General features: G+C 55.6%; 1 protein-coding gene, 1 long non-coding RNA gene and 1 pseudogene across 4 annotated transcripts in view; 2 read left to right on the top strand and 1 right to left on the bottom strand.

The window, feature by feature from the left end:
* Positions 1–11,041, top strand: part of LOC107127399 (uncharacterized) — a 31,066-nt gene extending 20,025 nt beyond the window's left edge. The window contains exon 3 of one of the 2 annotated variants that reach the window (XR_012423546.1): positions 10,418–11,041. This is a non-coding gene — a long non-coding RNA (uncharacterized lncRNA). The remainder of the gene's footprint in view (positions 1–10,417) is intronic. The other variant, XR_012423547.1, reaches the window with a different exon arrangement.
* Positions 1,057–15,804, bottom strand: TSKU (tsukushi, small leucine rich proteoglycan). Of its 2 annotated transcripts, XM_015435514.4 has the most exons (3): positions 15,757–15,804; positions 11,856–12,465; positions 1,057–3,595 (listed from the first exon to the last, which is right to left on the bottom strand). In XM_015435514.4, the coding sequence occupies exon 3, from the start codon at positions 3,585–3,587 to the stop codon at positions 2,526–2,528; it is 1,062 nt and encodes a 353-aa protein (XP_015291000.1). In that variant the 5' UTR covers positions 3,588–3,595; positions 11,856–12,465; positions 15,757–15,804; the 3' UTR covers positions 1,057–2,525. The 2 variants fall into 2 exon arrangements, with proteins under 2 accessions (XP_015291000.1, XP_005579205.1); XM_005579148.5 differs by lacking the exon at positions 11,856–12,465.
* Positions 15,350–15,994, top strand: part of LOC102133840 (guanylate cyclase D-like) — a 94,676-nt pseudogene continuing 94,031 nt past the window's right edge.

Genomic DNA, 15,994 nt, shown 5'->3' with positions numbered 1-15,994 from the left:
GAAGCTGCAGCTCGGCCGGAGGTGACCTGCTCCAGAACTGATTGCCGCAGAAGCCCCCTCCTTCCCTTCGCTGCCTCCGCACGCTTCGGCCCTGTGTTTAAGGCCTTTTTGCTCCATGGCCCTCCCTCAAGGACTCCTTCCACAAGCAGGGACTTGGGAAGACCCTGACCCAGTGGGTGAAAGTACCGTGATCCCTACCTCCATCTGAAGCCTCTCTTGTCCCAGGAAATGTGGGGGAGGTGAAGAACAAACAGGAGGATTGTGGGGGCCCGGGGTCTCACCCTGACCTCCCTCTCCCCCACACCGCCCCGCGCCACGCCTCAGCCCTTTCCTACCTTGACGGCTGAGTGCCAGCCTCGGACCCAGTGCCTCAGGTTGATACTTCTCCCTGGGGAGGCCTGATTACAAGATGGGCAAGCTCCCTACCAGTGCATATGGCCTGAATGTTCCGGGCACAGAGTAGGTATCAGGAAAAACCTGCCATTGGTGATGATGGTAGACATTCCCTGTAGACTGGCCATTTAGAAGGAAGAACTTGGTGACAGCAGAGCCACCCAGATGCGCTGCAAGCCTGATCTCTGTCAGTGGAAGTGTGCAAACAGGAGCTGGGGTACCATACCAGCTGAAGCGCCAAGAAAGAACAAAATACTGTTGCAGTTCAGAGGAGGGAGGTGGGAGGGGCTCGGGAAGCTTCTGAGGACCGGCAGGCACTAGGTCTACTGGATGGGAAGGAGGTTGAGAGACAGGGGTGAGGACAAGGGCAAGGTCCCACAGTAACACCTGAGCAAGAGAACAGGTGTGCAAGGGCCTGCCTGGCATGCTCATGGCTATGGCTGGAGTTGGGGTGACAGGAACAGCGGGGAGGGCCGGGGGAGATGAGAGGTGAGCAAGGTGCAGGAACTCCCTCCCTCACGTCACCTTACTCCCTTAATCCTGAGATTATCAGGCTTTTCAGGGAGAACAAGCTGCCCAGGGCAGGGCCTAACCTGATTCATCTTGGTGGCCCCAGAGCCCAGCCCAGGGATTGCCAGTGGACACTGGCTGAGTGAAGCAAAGAACTTTTTATGGTGTTTATTAAATCAAGGACCAGTCAGATAGATGATGGGCTAGGCAGGTGGGGGAAGACAGAGCTCACTGCCCTGTGGGGTCTCTGTGGGGCCAGCCCCTGATGCCCACGTGGCCACTGATGCCCAGCTTCCCCCAACACCGCAACACAGGCCCAGGACAATATCACAAAAGTGAACAAATGCAACCTTTTCCTGCTTTTACAAATGACATGTCTCCATCCCCGGCCAGCAGGGGTGGGGGAGGCGGGTTGAAAGTGACAGTCCATTAAAAAGGCAACAACATTTATAAAATGAAGACTAAGGAAACAGCCCAGGGTTTGGAAGCTGAGATGCTACCCTGGGGGTCGAGCATAGACATGGGTGGGGGAGATCTTGCCTCCTTTCACGGCATTCCTGGGAGGGTGAGAAGGGCTGTCGCACTCAGGGCCAGTGGGGACTGAATCTAGGAGGCCCCTTGGAGCTCCCGGCCAGATGAGGCTCCAGAACTGCAGCAACTCCTTGGGGCAGTATCTAGAGGATGCTCAGGGGAAAATGGGTAGGCTTCCAGTCTGGATGCTGGGGGACCCCAACCCAGGGTGAGAAACTGGCTAGGCTGGAACCAATGTGCCCTAAGCTTCCAGAGGCTCCGAAGGGCAGAGTGACTTAGCCCATGCCACACAGCTGGTCACCAGGCCCAGAGTCCCACTTGTGAGGCTCTTGCCTGTCCTGCTGCTGCTACTCTTGTGCTAATGGGGAATGGGCAAGGGCAGCAAGGGGAGCCCAGGCGGGGAGGGCAGGGCTTATTAGAGGAGACAAGAAAGTGCAATGGGCCCGGCTGGGAGGCAGGAGGCTATGCTCCAGTCGTGCCACTGCCCCGTAGGAACTCAGATTAGCCTTTTTCCTTCTCAAGGCCTCAGTTTCCCCATCTGTCACATGAGAAGGGTGGACTTGATTCTTTGCAATTCCTTCTACCATTAAGGTTCTAGGGAAATAGAAAAGGAGGAAGTGGGTCTCACGGCCTCATGGCAAAGAAAGGGCTATGTTAGAAAATAAACTCATGCCCCTGAGTGACTGGGCCACGGGCCCAAGGGGACACTCAGCCCAGTGGACCTGAACTCTGCCTTGCAGCAGGGGGTCCCACCCACCCTCTGCCCGTCTCGGGTCAGGCCAGCCCAGCCATGAGGGAAGGCACTTGGGGGATAAGTGGGGAAGGGAAGCAGGAGGGGACCAGAGTCTGGTTTGGCATCGAAGTCCCTCTGCTCATGGTTTGGGGGAGCAACGTAGACAAAGGGGCGAGACTTTGCTGCTAGGTGTGACTCCCAGGTCCAAAGCCTCTCCTAGGCCCACAACTCCTGCAGTGACGCTGCAACATAGGCCTGCGGGCTCCCCACTGGTGTTGGCACATGGAACATAAGTCACTCGGGACCAGAGGCAGCCCAGGACAGCAGTCTGCTATGTGGCCCTGGGCCACACCATTCGTCACAAGATATTGGGGCCCCTGGCAGCAGATTCCCGGGTGTCTACGCAGTGCAGGGCCACCTTGGGGCTGGAGCCAGGCCTCCGGGGGTAGGCACCCTCCCGCACCAGGCGCCGGCACCACACATCCTGGCCCACGCTGACACTCTGCAGTGCCGGGAGGTGGAGAAGCAGCGCCTCAGGCAGGGGCACCAGGTTGGTGCCCGAAAGGTCCAGCTCCTGCAGGGAGTTCAGGCCTGAGAACACCTCAGCTCCTGCCCAGTTGAGCTTGGGGTTGCCCGACAGGTCCAGGACCTGCAGTCCCGGTAGCTCGCGGAAGCCATAGGGCGCCAGCTCAGGGAGCCTCTGCAGGCTAGCCAGAGACAGGTGTGTAAGGCCTGCCAGCCCTGCGAAGGCACCTGGACCAATGACAGCCAGAGGGTTCCCATCCAGGCTCAGGTAGCGCAGGGGCAAGTCTTGGAGGTTGGGCACGGCATGGAGCCGGTTCCAGGCCAGGTTCAGGCTCTGAATGGCGGGCGCAGGCAGGCCGGCCCTCGCGGGGTGGGGCACGAGGCGGTGAATGAGGTTGTGGGAGAGGTCCACGTGTAGTGCCCGGCCCTGACTGTGGGTCGTGAAGGCGGACACTGAGACCTCCCGGAGCTGGTTGTGGCTAAGGTTCACGTCACTCAGGGGTGAGCTGGTGAAGCTTTCAGCTGGCAGGGCTGTCAGGCCATTGTGGCTGAGGTCAAGCGACTCCAGGTAACGAAGGCGGGAGAAGGCAGTGGGTGAGATGCTGGTGAGCAGGTTGTGGCTGAGATCCAGGCCAGCCAGCGTCGTGTAGCCCGGCCCCGCCAACACCGACTCGTTCACCATCTCTAGCTGGTTGGAGGACAGGTCCAAGTGGGCTGTGTCCAGAGGGATGGGCACTGGCATGATGTGGGGGCCCAAGCCACTGCAATCCACCCGAGTCAGGCTGAAGCTGTCGAAAAGGCCGAAGGTCTCCACCTCGCACTGGCACCCGGGAAAGCATGGCCGGGTTGTCTGGGCCCCACTCACGGCCAGCAGCAGCAGCAGGGGCCACGGCATGGTGGGGGCTAGAAAGAGAGCCATGGGTGAGGACTGAATGCACCAGATGGTCTAAACCCACCGCACAGAACATGAGCCCAGTCTAGACACCGTTGGAAGGTGTCACAGGCCCCAACCTCCTGAAATGCTTCCTGGAACACTCCCCAGAGTTCCTCGACCCAGTTCCTCTCTGCCTCTGCCTCTCCATCTGTATGGTAAAGGGGCGTGAGGCTAGGTGGTGAATTTTCAACTAGAAGAAGCAGACTCCTTTCTTAAACAAGAGCAGCAGATGAAGGCAGGCCTGGTCTGGCTGAAGTGAGGGGGACCTGAAGCCCTCCACTTTTGCCCACCATCCCTGCCTAGGGTGTTAGGAAACCCAGTTTGAAACCCACCAGACTAGACGGCTTCTCGGGCTGGCCTCTCCAGCTCTGATGGTCCAGAGTCCCTGGGTTGGTCTAGACCCCGACCCCCGGGTGAGGGGCTCATCCACTGGGCTGAGGGTAGGGTGTGCCCAGGGTGCCCCATTCTCTGCTGAGCAAGTGTTACATGTCAGGTGCTATTCTGGCTGCCCCACAGCACAGTCACATCTGACCCTCACGACCCCCTTGCAAGGCAGAAAATTCTGTTTTACTCAAAGGGAACTGGGCCTTAGGTTAAGACACTTTTGGACAGCCACACAACAGAGTGGAGTGGCCCTAGAGGGGACACTGACAGACAAAGCACCGCCCACTGCTGTGGTCTGGCCGGGGCTGAGCCAGGCCTGAGACCCACACTCCAGACTTCAAGACCAGGGCTCCCTCCCTGCAATGGGGCCTGCAGTGACTACCCCACCGCACCCCTACTCCACCTGCCCTGTCCCCCTAGCCTGTCATCCAGAGGCAGGATCTTCCCTTCTCACTGGGCATCCTGGTGTCCAACGTAGGTGTCTATACTCCCAGATGGGTTTTGGGGACACCTGTCCCGAGCACCTTTCCCCCTTACCCTGCCCCTTCCCCCAGCAGATTAAGCTACTACACCTCTTTCGTGCCTCCTTTAACCTTGGGCAGGCAATTAGGCTGCTTCCCCCATTATACAGATGAAGAAACAGAGGCTGAGAGAGGAATAGGGCTTTACCCCAAACTAGTAAAATGCAGGGCAGGAATGGGACCCAGGCCTGCTGTACTCCAATTCCTATATTCATATGCATTGCCTCCAGTTGGACTGGCAGAGTAGCTGGTGGAGAGGCAGGGTGCAGGAGGGGCTTTTCCCACTGACACATACTATGGCATGAGCTAGTTTCCCTCCTCAGATCTCAGTTCCCTCTGTACAATTACAGTGGTGGCTGCCACAGATGCCGGGCGCTACATACGTGTTGTCACATCTAATGGTCACACCACCCACTGCTGTTAGATTCAAAGCCTGTGTTCACGTCCACTGTAGCTCCTGGGATGCTGGTGCTCAGTGGTGCTAGCATGAGAAGCAGAGGGCTGGGCAGTGGGAGCCTCTAACTAGACCAATTGGATAGTCTGTGGTCACCCCTGCCCTGCACAGCGGCCTGCAGCCTGGGAGACAGAAGGCACTAAGCTTCCTTCTAGCAGGGTTCTTCATCTGGGTGGCCCTGCTCTGGGCCCCCTGCCCTCCTGCCCATCCCTCCCTCTGGCCTTCAGGAAGGAGGTGAGAGAGGGGGAGGAGATGGGCCAGGGACCTGCCCCACTTCCAGACTGGAAGGTGGGTGGGGAGGGAGTAGCAGGATTGTATTACCAGCCCTGCATGAAACTTTAAAGAGCTAGCCACTTGATCTGCACTCTGGCTTTGCCCAGGGGCAGGGAAAAGTGGGACTCTTCTCCCCTGCCCCCATCCCCATGTAGGCCCCTCCTCTCCCACCTCTTTCTTTTGTAGAGGCCAATTTCAGGATTAAATCCAGCCCAGGTGCATCCTGGGCATGGTCCCAACCAAGGCAGGACAGAGTGTTCCAATGTCTGGAACCAATAGGAAAATATTAAGTTGCTTCAGGCCCCCTTTGTTCCCCTGGGTGAGCTCCTCACCGCAGGGCTCATTACCACCAAAGGCCCCACCTCCCCTGCTAGGCTGATCTGCTCATTCATACCCACCCTTCCTGGAGTTTAAACAAACACCACAAAGGCCCCAAGATTACCCTTTGATTCCCAGAGGTGATTATGCAAGGGGTCCGTGAAATGCCAAATGGCCTCGTATGAGCTCCCACTTACATAACCAGCAACTCAAAACACTGCCCAAACCCACTCCCACCAGAGGGGACCTCTCGCTGACCCTCTTAAAGTCTCCGCCTTGTCCTCTGCACTAAAGGGTGGCAATTTCTGCCCTGCCCTCTTCACCTAAGTTGATTAGCCCTTACTGCCAACTGTGAAGGGCTGTGCACATGCAAAGGGCGGTCATAACCCAGCAGCCAGAAGATACAGAACTGAGGCAATGGTAGTAACAGCTGATATAAAGAGGCACCTGATGTAAAGAGGCAGGAGTACCTAGGTAACTGTTCGCAGATGCTCCCAGGGCACTGGACTAGGTTCCTTGCTCAGCCCTGCACAGTGGACACCTCTCCCGGGGTTCCTGCTCTGTGCTGGGCCTATGCCCAGGGCTGGGCATTGGCAGTGGGAAGTGCCGACAGTGACAGTCGGGGCCAGTCCTCACTCTCTGCTAGTGCTGGACACACATGCTTTCATTCAGTCCGCACAGTCACTCTGTGAGCCAGCAGTCTCATCCCCATTTTAGAGCAGAGGAACTGAGGATGGGAAAAGGAAGGTGGCTGACCATCTTTAGCAGGAGTGACTTGCTACACTGTGCAACTCTGGGAAGTTGTATTGGTCCGTTTTCATGCTGCTGATAAAGACATACCCAAGACTGGGCAATTTACAAAAGAAAGAGGTTTAATTGGACTTACAATTCCACGTGGCTGGGAAGGTCTAACAATCATGGTGGAGGGCGAAAGGCACTTCTTACATGGCAGTGGCAAGAAAGAATGAGGAGGAAGCAGCTGAAACCTCTGATAAACCCGTCAGATCTCATGAGACTTATTCACTATCATGAGAATAGCTTGGGAAAGACTGGCCCCCATGATTCAATTACCTCCCACTGGGTCACTCCCACAACACATGGGAATTCTGGGAGATACAATTCAAGTTGAGATTTGGGTGCGGGCACAGCTAAACCGTATCATTCTGCCCCTGGTCCCTCCCAAATCTCATGTTCTCACATTTCAAAACCAATCATGCCTTCCCAACAGTCCCCCAAAGTCTTAACTCATTTCAGTATTAACCCAAAAGTCCACAGTCCAACGTCTCATCTGAGACAAGTCTCTTCCACCTATGAGCCTGTAAAATCAAAAGCAAGTTAGTTACTTCCTAGATACAATGGGGGTACAGGCATTGGGTAAATATAGCTGTTCCACATGGAAGAAATTAGCCAAAACAAAGGGGCTACAGGACCCAGGCAAGTTCAAAATCCAGCAGGGCAGTCAAATCTTAAAGTTCCAAAATGATCTCCTTTGACTCCATATCTCGCATATCTGAGTCATGCTGATGCAAGAGGTGGGTTCCCGTGGTCTTGGGCAGCTCCACCCCCGTGGCTTTGCAGGGTACCTTTCTGGCTGCTTTCACGGACTGGCATTGAGTGCCTGCAGCTTTTCCAGGTGCACAGTGCAAGCTGTTGGTGGATCTGCCATTCTGCGGTCTAGAGGATGGTGCCCCTCTTCTCATAGCTCCACTAGGTGGTGCCCCAGTAGGGACTCTACTCTGACCCCACATTTCCTTTCTGCACCGTCCTTGCAGAGGTTCTCCATGAGGGTCCCGCCACTGCAGCAAACTTTTGCCTGGGCATCCAGGTGTTTCCATACATCTTCTGAAATCTAGGCAGAGGTTCCCAAACCTCAATTCTTGACTTCTGTGCACCCACAGGCTCCACACCATGTGGAAGCTGCCAAGTGCTGTTGAGCTTTGGTTTGGGTTTTGTAAAATGAACAATTATCCCCTTCTGTGGATGCTCAAAGAGATTGGGTCACCTGCCCAAGGCCAGTGAATGATGGTTCTGGGACCTGCCAAATCTTGGGGCTTGCACCCTCGGAAGCCATGGCTGAGCTGTGCCTTGGCCCCTTTTAGTCATGGCTGGAGCATCTGGGACACAGGACACCAAGTCCCTAGGCTGCACACAGCATGGAGATCCTGGGCCTGGCCCAAGAAACCCTTTTTTTCCTCCTACGCCTCCAGGCCTGTGATGAGAAGGGCTGCCTTGAAGAACTCTGACATGCCCTGGTGACATTTTCCCCATTGTCTTGGGAATTAACATTCAGCTCCAAGTTACTTATGCAAATTTCTGCAGCTGGCTTAAATGTCTCCTCAGAAAATGGGATTTTCTTTTCTAATGCATTGTCAAGCTACAAATTTTCCAAACTTTTATGCTCTGCTTCCCTTATGAAACAGAATGCCTTTAACAGCACCCAGGTCACCTCTTGAATGCTTTGCTGCTTAGAAATTTCTTCTGCCAGATACCCTAAATCATCGCTCTCAAGTTCAAAGTTCCACAAATCTCTAGGGCAGGAGCAAATTGCTGCTGTCCCTTTGCTAAAACATAACAAGAGTCAGTTTTGCTCCAGTTCCCAACAAGTTCCTCATTTCCATCTGAGACCACCTCAGCCTGGACTTTATTGTCCACACTGTCATCAGGATTTTGGGCAAAGCCATTCGACAAGTCTCTAGGAAGTTCCCAGCTTTCCCACATTTTCCTGTCCTCTTCTGAACCCTCCAAACTGTTCTAACCTCTGCCTGTTACCCAGGTCCAAAGTTGCTTCCATATTTTGGGTATCTTTTCAGCAACGCCCCACTCTACTGGTACCAATTTACTGTATTAGTCCTTTTTCATGCTGCTGATAAAGACATACCCGAGACTGGGCAGCATACAAAACAAAGAGGTTTAATTGAACTTCACAGTTCCACATGGCTGGGGAAGGTCTCACAATCATGGCAGAGGGCAAAAGGCACTTCTTACATGGCAGTGGCAAGAGAGAATGAGGAGGAAGCAAAAGCTTCCTGCATTCAATTACCTTCCACTGGGTCCCTCCCACAACACATGGGAATTCTGGGAGATACAATTCAAGTTCAGATTTGGGTGGGGGCACAGCCAAACCATATCAGAAGTCATGGGGAGTTAAAATGGAGTTAACAATCCCTTCCTCAAGGAGTTGCCGCAAGGGCTAGAGACTGCTTGTGTGAAACACCCAGCATAGTGCCAGGACACTGACAGATGTGCAGCCAATGGTAGACTGAGACACAGTCACCAACTACATCCCTCCCCACACTCTGGGGCACTCACAGGGAGGTGACAGGGCAACTGTACCTGGTGACAAGATAAGTCCTGCAGGACTGTCAGGAGCCCTAGGTCTCAGTGCCTGTTCTGCCATGGACTGTCCTCATCTCATCGCTGAACAAGTCTCTTCCCCTTTCTGTGCCTCAGTTTCTAGCTTCACGTTAAGAGGTTCAGTTTAGATAATCCAACTCCAGGGTTTTGGGATTTTAAAGTTTAACAAAAGCATATCCTAAACTTCTACTAAGTATATACAAAGCACTGGGCTAGGCCAGGAGGGAGTGGGGAGTGGGGGACGGAGGGTGGTAGTGACGAGACAGATACTAGGGTCCCTGTCCTGATGGGGCTTACAGACCAGCAATGAGAATAGAAGACCAACTTATAACAAGATCACTAACACCAGCTTTGGACCCAGGAGACTAGGGCTCTAGTCCTAGCTCTGCCACTATCTGTGTGACCTTCCGTTTTCTTTATTTCTTTGAGCCTTGGTTTTCTTATCTGTGTAACAGTATTCACATTGCCTCCCTCTGGGACCCGTACTCTACCCCCAGGAGAAAGAGAAATGAAGACTGGTAGCCACCAAAGAAAGCTGAGAAGGAAAGGGATCTTTCGGTCAAGATTCAACATTTTTTCCAAACCATGACCTGCAGATAAAAGATATCCACTGATTGACCAGATTACATAACACAAGAACAGGAGGACAAGGGCTTAGAAACCACATCCATCTGTGGTTTGGGGGATATACTGTAAGGCCTTCCAGTGCAGGGGCCATGAATCATGCATTGTTGGGCCCACAGGGCCAGGTCCACAGTGACTCTAAGTTTGCTGATGGTCTGCTAGGACAAAGAGTAAATGTTACGGCCCCAACAGGCTCCAGGCAGGTCTCCCCAGGTGACACCGCACACACTGCTATGAGACATCTCTAAAACAGCTTTGGCCACATCACTCTCCTTATCAGAAACCTCTTGGGTTCTGCTTTTTACTTACAGAAATCAAGTCTCCCGTGCATGAGGCACCTGCAAGTTGTCACCACCTTCTTCTCCCCTCCCACCTGTCCCCAGCCCCCCATGTGGATTTGAACCCTCCTTGACAGCCAGAGTGGGAACAGCCTTCACCTTGATGGACTCTGAACAACTCTCACCCTCTGCTAACACATCTCCAAACTTGGAGAATTCCAGGGCTTGGGAGCTGGACGGCCCCTTGGGGATCATGGGTGACTGGGGCCTGGAGAGGGGCAGTGACAGCAAGGAATGGCAGAGCAGGGCCCAGGACCTAGGACCTGATGCCTCATGTGACTGCCAGAACTGCATGCATCCATCCCGCCTGCCCCTGGCCTGCTCCCAGCAGAACAAAGCCTGTTCTGTCCACTCAGGCCCCCCCACCCCTCCCTCCTGGCCTCTCACCCCACAGGCTACCCACAGGCCTCCTTCAGTAAATTCTCTGCCGTGAGTTACCTGCTGTTTTCCTGCTTGATGTGTGAGCAGCATGGGGCAGTGCCGTGCCTACTTTAACTGTGTGTTCTTTCCCCCACCTGGGAACAGAGCCAGGCCTAGAGGGCGCGTGGAGGAAGAGCAGGATGAACCGGTCAACTGCAAGACCCAGACAAGGTGTGAACCTAGCTCTGCACCTACCAGCCTTGGGTAAGTCTTGGGACCCACTCCGAGGGTCCTCAACAGGGCTCAGAGCACAGGATTGTTGAAAGAATTAAATGACAGAATGGCAGGCATTCCACTCACTATCTGCTACACAAGTACTCAGTGTGTGGTAGACAATGACGGTGATTTGCTAAGCCTTCTAAAGGCAGTCACCATGTGATCCTTCATGTTTCTCCCCAACCAAGTTCCCAGTGCAGCCCAGGAGCGCAGCAGGTCCGAGACTGCCTGTGATGACATTCTCCAGTCACTTCCCTGGTGTCTGCTGATAAGGACAGCTCTCTGGGTGTTGGGTTCCAGCTTGAACCCACCTGGCCCCAGCTGCCTGACCCTGGTGCTGCACTACAGCATCTCTGGTCTGTAAAGTTTTCCAGTTCCTCCCACTGCCCCCGACAACTTCCACAGGGCACTGTTGGCACAGGGCCGCACTGGCACAGAGCCCCAGCACCCTCCTGAGACCGGCCTTTGTCTCGACTGGCTGTTCCTCAATGCAGAGCTGCCTCCCACCCTGCTCCCCTCAGTCATGAGCTCACTCAAGCTGATGCCAAAGAAATCCCCAGGTGGACGGTTTTCAGAAACGTCCTGCCCTCCAACCACTTTGTCAGCTCTGGAAATGCAAGGCAGAAAGAATTTCAAGGCCAGACTCCCAGAGCCCCGAGGGCCAGCTCTTGCAACAGACCCGCTAATGCAGCACATCTGGACAAACACAGCAGCCCACCACGTGCTCTCCATCAGCATCTCACTTCTGCCTCACCACAGCCTTGACCCTGGGGATACTGTCCCTATTTTGCAGACATGGAAATGGATGTTATTCAGCTGAGAAGGAGAGGACCCAGGACTTAACCCCAGATGTCTTAGCTCCAAATCCACTCTGCCTCAGCTTCCAAATGAGCACATGTGCAAGACAGCTTAGACCTGGTCATGCTGAACTGTACTTACATGTTTACCTGTCTATCCTACTGTGGGCAGGGATGGCATTAGGTTCCTTTTTATGCCCTTGAAGCTGAGCACTGAGCCTGGTACAGAGCAGACACCATGTGAAGATGCACCAAGCATCTAGAATACTGCTACCTCACCAAAGGACACCTCTCAACCTCTCCCATGCTTCCTCAACTACGATCTGTTCAGTCACCCTGCAGAATCAGCAGGTTAGATGGCATCGTATCTACTTTACAGCTGCGTAAAGAAGCCCAGAGAGATTCTGTGATCTGTCCAGAGACACACAGCCAGAGAGGATGGGGCTGGACCAGGACCCAGATATTCTGACATCCAGTACCTGGTCTCCTCCATGACATGATCCCAGGGACCTGTAAGCCTAACAACTTACCCAAGGAGGATAATCTACAGGGAGATGGGCAAGGCTCCCAATAGGATGTTTTCCTTCCAATATGTCTTCTTCCTGAAGATTTTCAAGTTCCCATCAACTTGAGGCAGCGTACATGGACACACGAGGAGGCGCTATGGGGCAGAGGGCAAGGGTTCTGTAGCCAGGCAGTCTGGGTTCCAACCCTACAGGGCGTTCACTGCTCTGAGGCTTGTTCGTGCCCTCACCTCTCTGAGTCCTCATCCGTAACATGGTGATATTCCCCATGCTGGTCCCAATGGGTCACTGTGATGATTACATGAGGCAAAGTGAAGACTCAGACCTGGCCTGGCACACATTGGTATTCACTGAATGTTGGTTCCTGTCCCCAGTGAGTGATTTCAGGGACCAGGGAAGAAAAAGGTGCTGTGACACCAGCAAATCCTGAGGCAAGGGCAGGGGCTGAAGATGGAGAAGAATCCACAATTCATCCCAGAGGCCTTGGATCTTCTCTCTACATACCATCCAGGATCCCGGTGTGGCTACGAGGTGCTGACAAGGCACTCCCAGGAGACTGGGAAGGGCGAACTGGAAAGGTCTCAGAGGCCAAAGCAGGCAGAAGCTGCTGTGTTGCCTGTGACAGAATGAGGGCTCAGCATCAAATCCGCAGCTCCCCCTGGGTAGGTGGAATCACTGTCTTCCCTCTCCCACATCCCTAAGCTGGACAGTCACCTCCCACTGTCCAGGTCAGGCTCAGGAGACCTGCTGCAACAGCCTCACTCCTGGCCCCTGACTTCAACTGCCAGCCATGCTGGGCACCAGAATGCACTTTCCAACAGAAGACCGGGACCCTACCACAGCTCCCTCTTTCAAACCCATCCCACAGAGACAGTTTTCTAGTATAGAGGCCTGTGACTCTTCTAGAGCCACCTGCCTTTTTGCACAGGTTGTTCCCTCTGATGAAGACAAAGATACCCTTCTTTGTCTACCAGCAGATTCTCATACATTTGATTCAAGAAGCCACCTCCTCTGTGAGGCTTTCCCAGTCTAACCTGCCCCTCACCCAGGAAAGGCCACCCATGCTGTGAGCTCCCATGGCCCTTGGGCTGCCCCTGTCAAGGTACTGGCCCACTTCTGTGGCCATCTACGAATCGGTGTAGATGGACAGAAAGCTCCCTTCTGCTTTGTGGTGAACATAACAATTGGTGCAACCCTGCAGGATGCTTAGGGCTCTGCCCACTGGTGAAATCAGGTTTAGGACCAGAATCAAAACTGTCTCTGCCTTCTATTGTCGGTGCAATCCAATGAATTTCTGTCTACACAATGTAATACATACTACAAACCACTTTTCATTTATTTGCACATGTAATTCATCATCTTATTTAATACACCAGATCAGTGGAGCAAGAATTAATATCCTCACATTTTAAATAAGTTACTTGTCCCAGGCCACAGAGGTAGGAAGCAATGGGGTGGCAGTAAAATCCGGGTCCTTTGACTCTAAGAGGCTGGATCACTCGGCCTCCAGATTGGTCTCCTGACCTCCAGCACCACCCACAAGCCAGAGACTGGTTTCACAGAATTACCAACCCCACCCTGCTGTATCTGTTTAAATCCTCCAGGAGCTATCCATTGCCTACAGGGTCAAATCCCACTTCTCGGCCTGGCATTCAAGGCCTTGGTGATTTGGTCCCTGCCTTCCCAGCCTCAAGTTCAATTCCAATTCACCACCCTCAAGACCTTGCGACTGCCGATCCACCATGCGGACCACCTGTGCTGTTTTCATGCACAGGTCCTGCACATGCTGATCCTTTTGTGGGAGATACTTCCTGCCTCCCCTCTGTGTACCCACTGACTTCGAAACCCACAGCAGGAGGAACCTCCCGTGAGGCCCCTCCCCTGGGCTATTCCCACAGAACCCCTCTTAGGACTTGCTTGGGCCAGGGGGCTTTCAGGGAGGACCCAACCCTCTTTATGAAGTGTCCTCAGTGCCCAGGCCAGCCTTGCTCTGAAAAAGGAAGCATGAACTCTCAAGTGCATCCCCTGTGTTGACCCAGGAGTTATGATTAAGAAGAAAATTGATCTGGACTCTACCACCCACAAACTGTCATTTAAAAAGTAAGAGGAGAAAAGGTCAATCCCCGTCCCTTCCCTTTCCATGTTTGACTCATTTATCAGCTTTTGCCTTTCCTGGTGTTGGAGGAAGGGTAGGTGGAAGCCCAGTGGCTGTAGCATTGCAGCCTTCCTGGGGAGCAAAGTAGTGCCTGGGAATAGGTCAGGTCAGAATGGAGGTGTAGGTTAAACATCAAAGTGTTTCTAGGTTCTGGGATCTGAAGCAGTCAGCCAGAACAGAAGAGGCTCTCAATACCTCCCCTTACAGAAGGGAAACTGAGGCCGGAGAGGGAAAGGAAAATGCCCACAGTTATCTCTTTCCCAGGTTAGCGGCTGTGCCCTTCCATCATGTCTGCAGCATCCGACAAAGCTCTAGGTTAAAGACTGGAGTGAGCGGTGGGGAGGAGGGTGTTTAGGGTTATCTTTGCGACTTAGGCTCAAAAGCCCAGGAGGCTCCTGCCGCTCTGAGCCCTCCCTCTCCGGTCAGTCCCAGGCGCTGCAAGTCTAGACTTATCCGGAGGGCAGGGCGCACAACGATGAAAGAAGGATCGAAGGTCTTGAGTCACCTCCTCGCCAGGCCAAATGTGGGCTGGCGCTGCTCTCCGCCCGGCTCCAGCAGCGCGGGTTATTCCCACCGCACGCCCTGAGCCTCGAGGGAGTTCTCGCCCTGTCCGTACCAGAGTGACCGCGACTCCGCGAAGCTGAGCAACTTGCCAGCGCCGCACAGTGGGCCAGTGGCCGTCCCAGTTGAAACCTGTGTGTGTGAGGCTCCCACGGCCCCCAGCCCAGCTCCGGGTCCTGCGAGGCGGCGCCTCGGGCATGATCTGAACTGGCAGTCGCTCGCTCCCTACCAGGTCGGAGGGTTGGTCCCCCTCCCCCGGGGGCGGGCTGCAAACGGAGAGCGGGTCTCAAAGCGGAGCCTGTCTCCCCACCAAACAGACACAACTCTCTGGGTCACACTCTTTCCAAGAAGCGCGGAGAGGGCAACGCCAGCGCCCTGTCCCTTCCTCTCCCCAGCCCAGGACCGGAGCCCGGGACCCACCTCTCGCCTCCTCCTCCCAGCCGGGGTCTGCAGGGGAATCCGCACGCTCCTCCCAGCCCCTGCCCGGCCAGTCCCCAGGCGCTGCGGATCCCCCCGACCACCAATCCCATCGCAGCCCCTTGTGGTCCTGGGACCTCAGGAGGGAGAGGGGAGGGCTGCCGGCGCCCCCGGCCGGGCTGCGGTGGGGAGGACTGGGGCTGTTGCCGAGGAACCGGGAGAAAAGTTTGGAGCCAAGTCGTGGGCCCGAGTGGACAGCGGGTGAGCGGGGAGGTGGGGCGGAGTTGGGCTCTCGGCGCGCACACCCTCTGTGGACACCCAGCCCAGACACGTCGGCAGGCACCGACCACGTATGCGGACACACGCGATGCGCCCACCGACGCCCACAGCCAAGCGCAGGCCCGCAAACGTGGACACCGGCGCAAAGCAGCCGCGCAAAGCCACGGATACACAAAGGCACCAGCAGCGGCGCGTCCCCGACTGCAAATCCACAAAGACCCACAAACATGAGATGCACGTGTCCGCACAAAGACCCACACGGCCCCCGGGCGGAGCCTTTGTCTCCCGCAAGCCCCTTCCCCTGGGTTAGCGTTCCCCACTCCCGCCCAGCCCCAGGCGTCCGGCTAAAGTTGAGGGGCCTTGGCGGGACCCAGCCCCGCCCCTGCGACCGGCGTCCCCCACCCGCCCGCCGAAGGGGCCGCGAGGCTGAGGTCGGGGACTCGGGATCTTCACCCGCAGCGCGAACTCTCGCCCCGTCCGGGGACCCACACCCACCTGGAAGCCTGCGCCGCAGCCGCCTCGGCACGCTCACCCCGGCGGCCCGGCCGCGGGCCCTCCGGCCGGCGCTTTTCTCCCGGCGGCGCGGCCCGCCCCCCGGTCCCCGCCCGCAGCCGGGCTCCCCCCTGCCGGGCGCCGGGTGGCTGCTCGGGCCAGCCGCGGGGCGGCTCAGGGAGTGTCGCCAAAGTGCCAGCCTCTCCCGGCGCGCGCCCCGCCCGCGGAGCCCGAGCCGAGC

This window comes from Macaca fascicularis, chromosome 14 (assembly GCF_037993035.2).
Source record: "Macaca fascicularis isolate 582-1 chromosome 14, T2T-MFA8v1.1".
In the NCBI taxonomy this organism is placed as follows: domain Eukaryota; kingdom Metazoa; phylum Chordata; class Mammalia; order Primates; family Cercopithecidae; genus Macaca; species Macaca fascicularis.
The sequence above is the reverse complement of the archived record's forward strand: the minus strand, read 5'-3'. Positions and strand labels throughout refer to the sequence as shown.

What these genes read in the sequence shown, in the direction of transcription:
- TSKU (XM_015435514.4), bottom strand. Translation starts at nt 3,587, where the DNA reads ATGCCGTGGCCCCTGCTGCTGCTGCTGGCCGTGAGTGGGGCCCAGACA.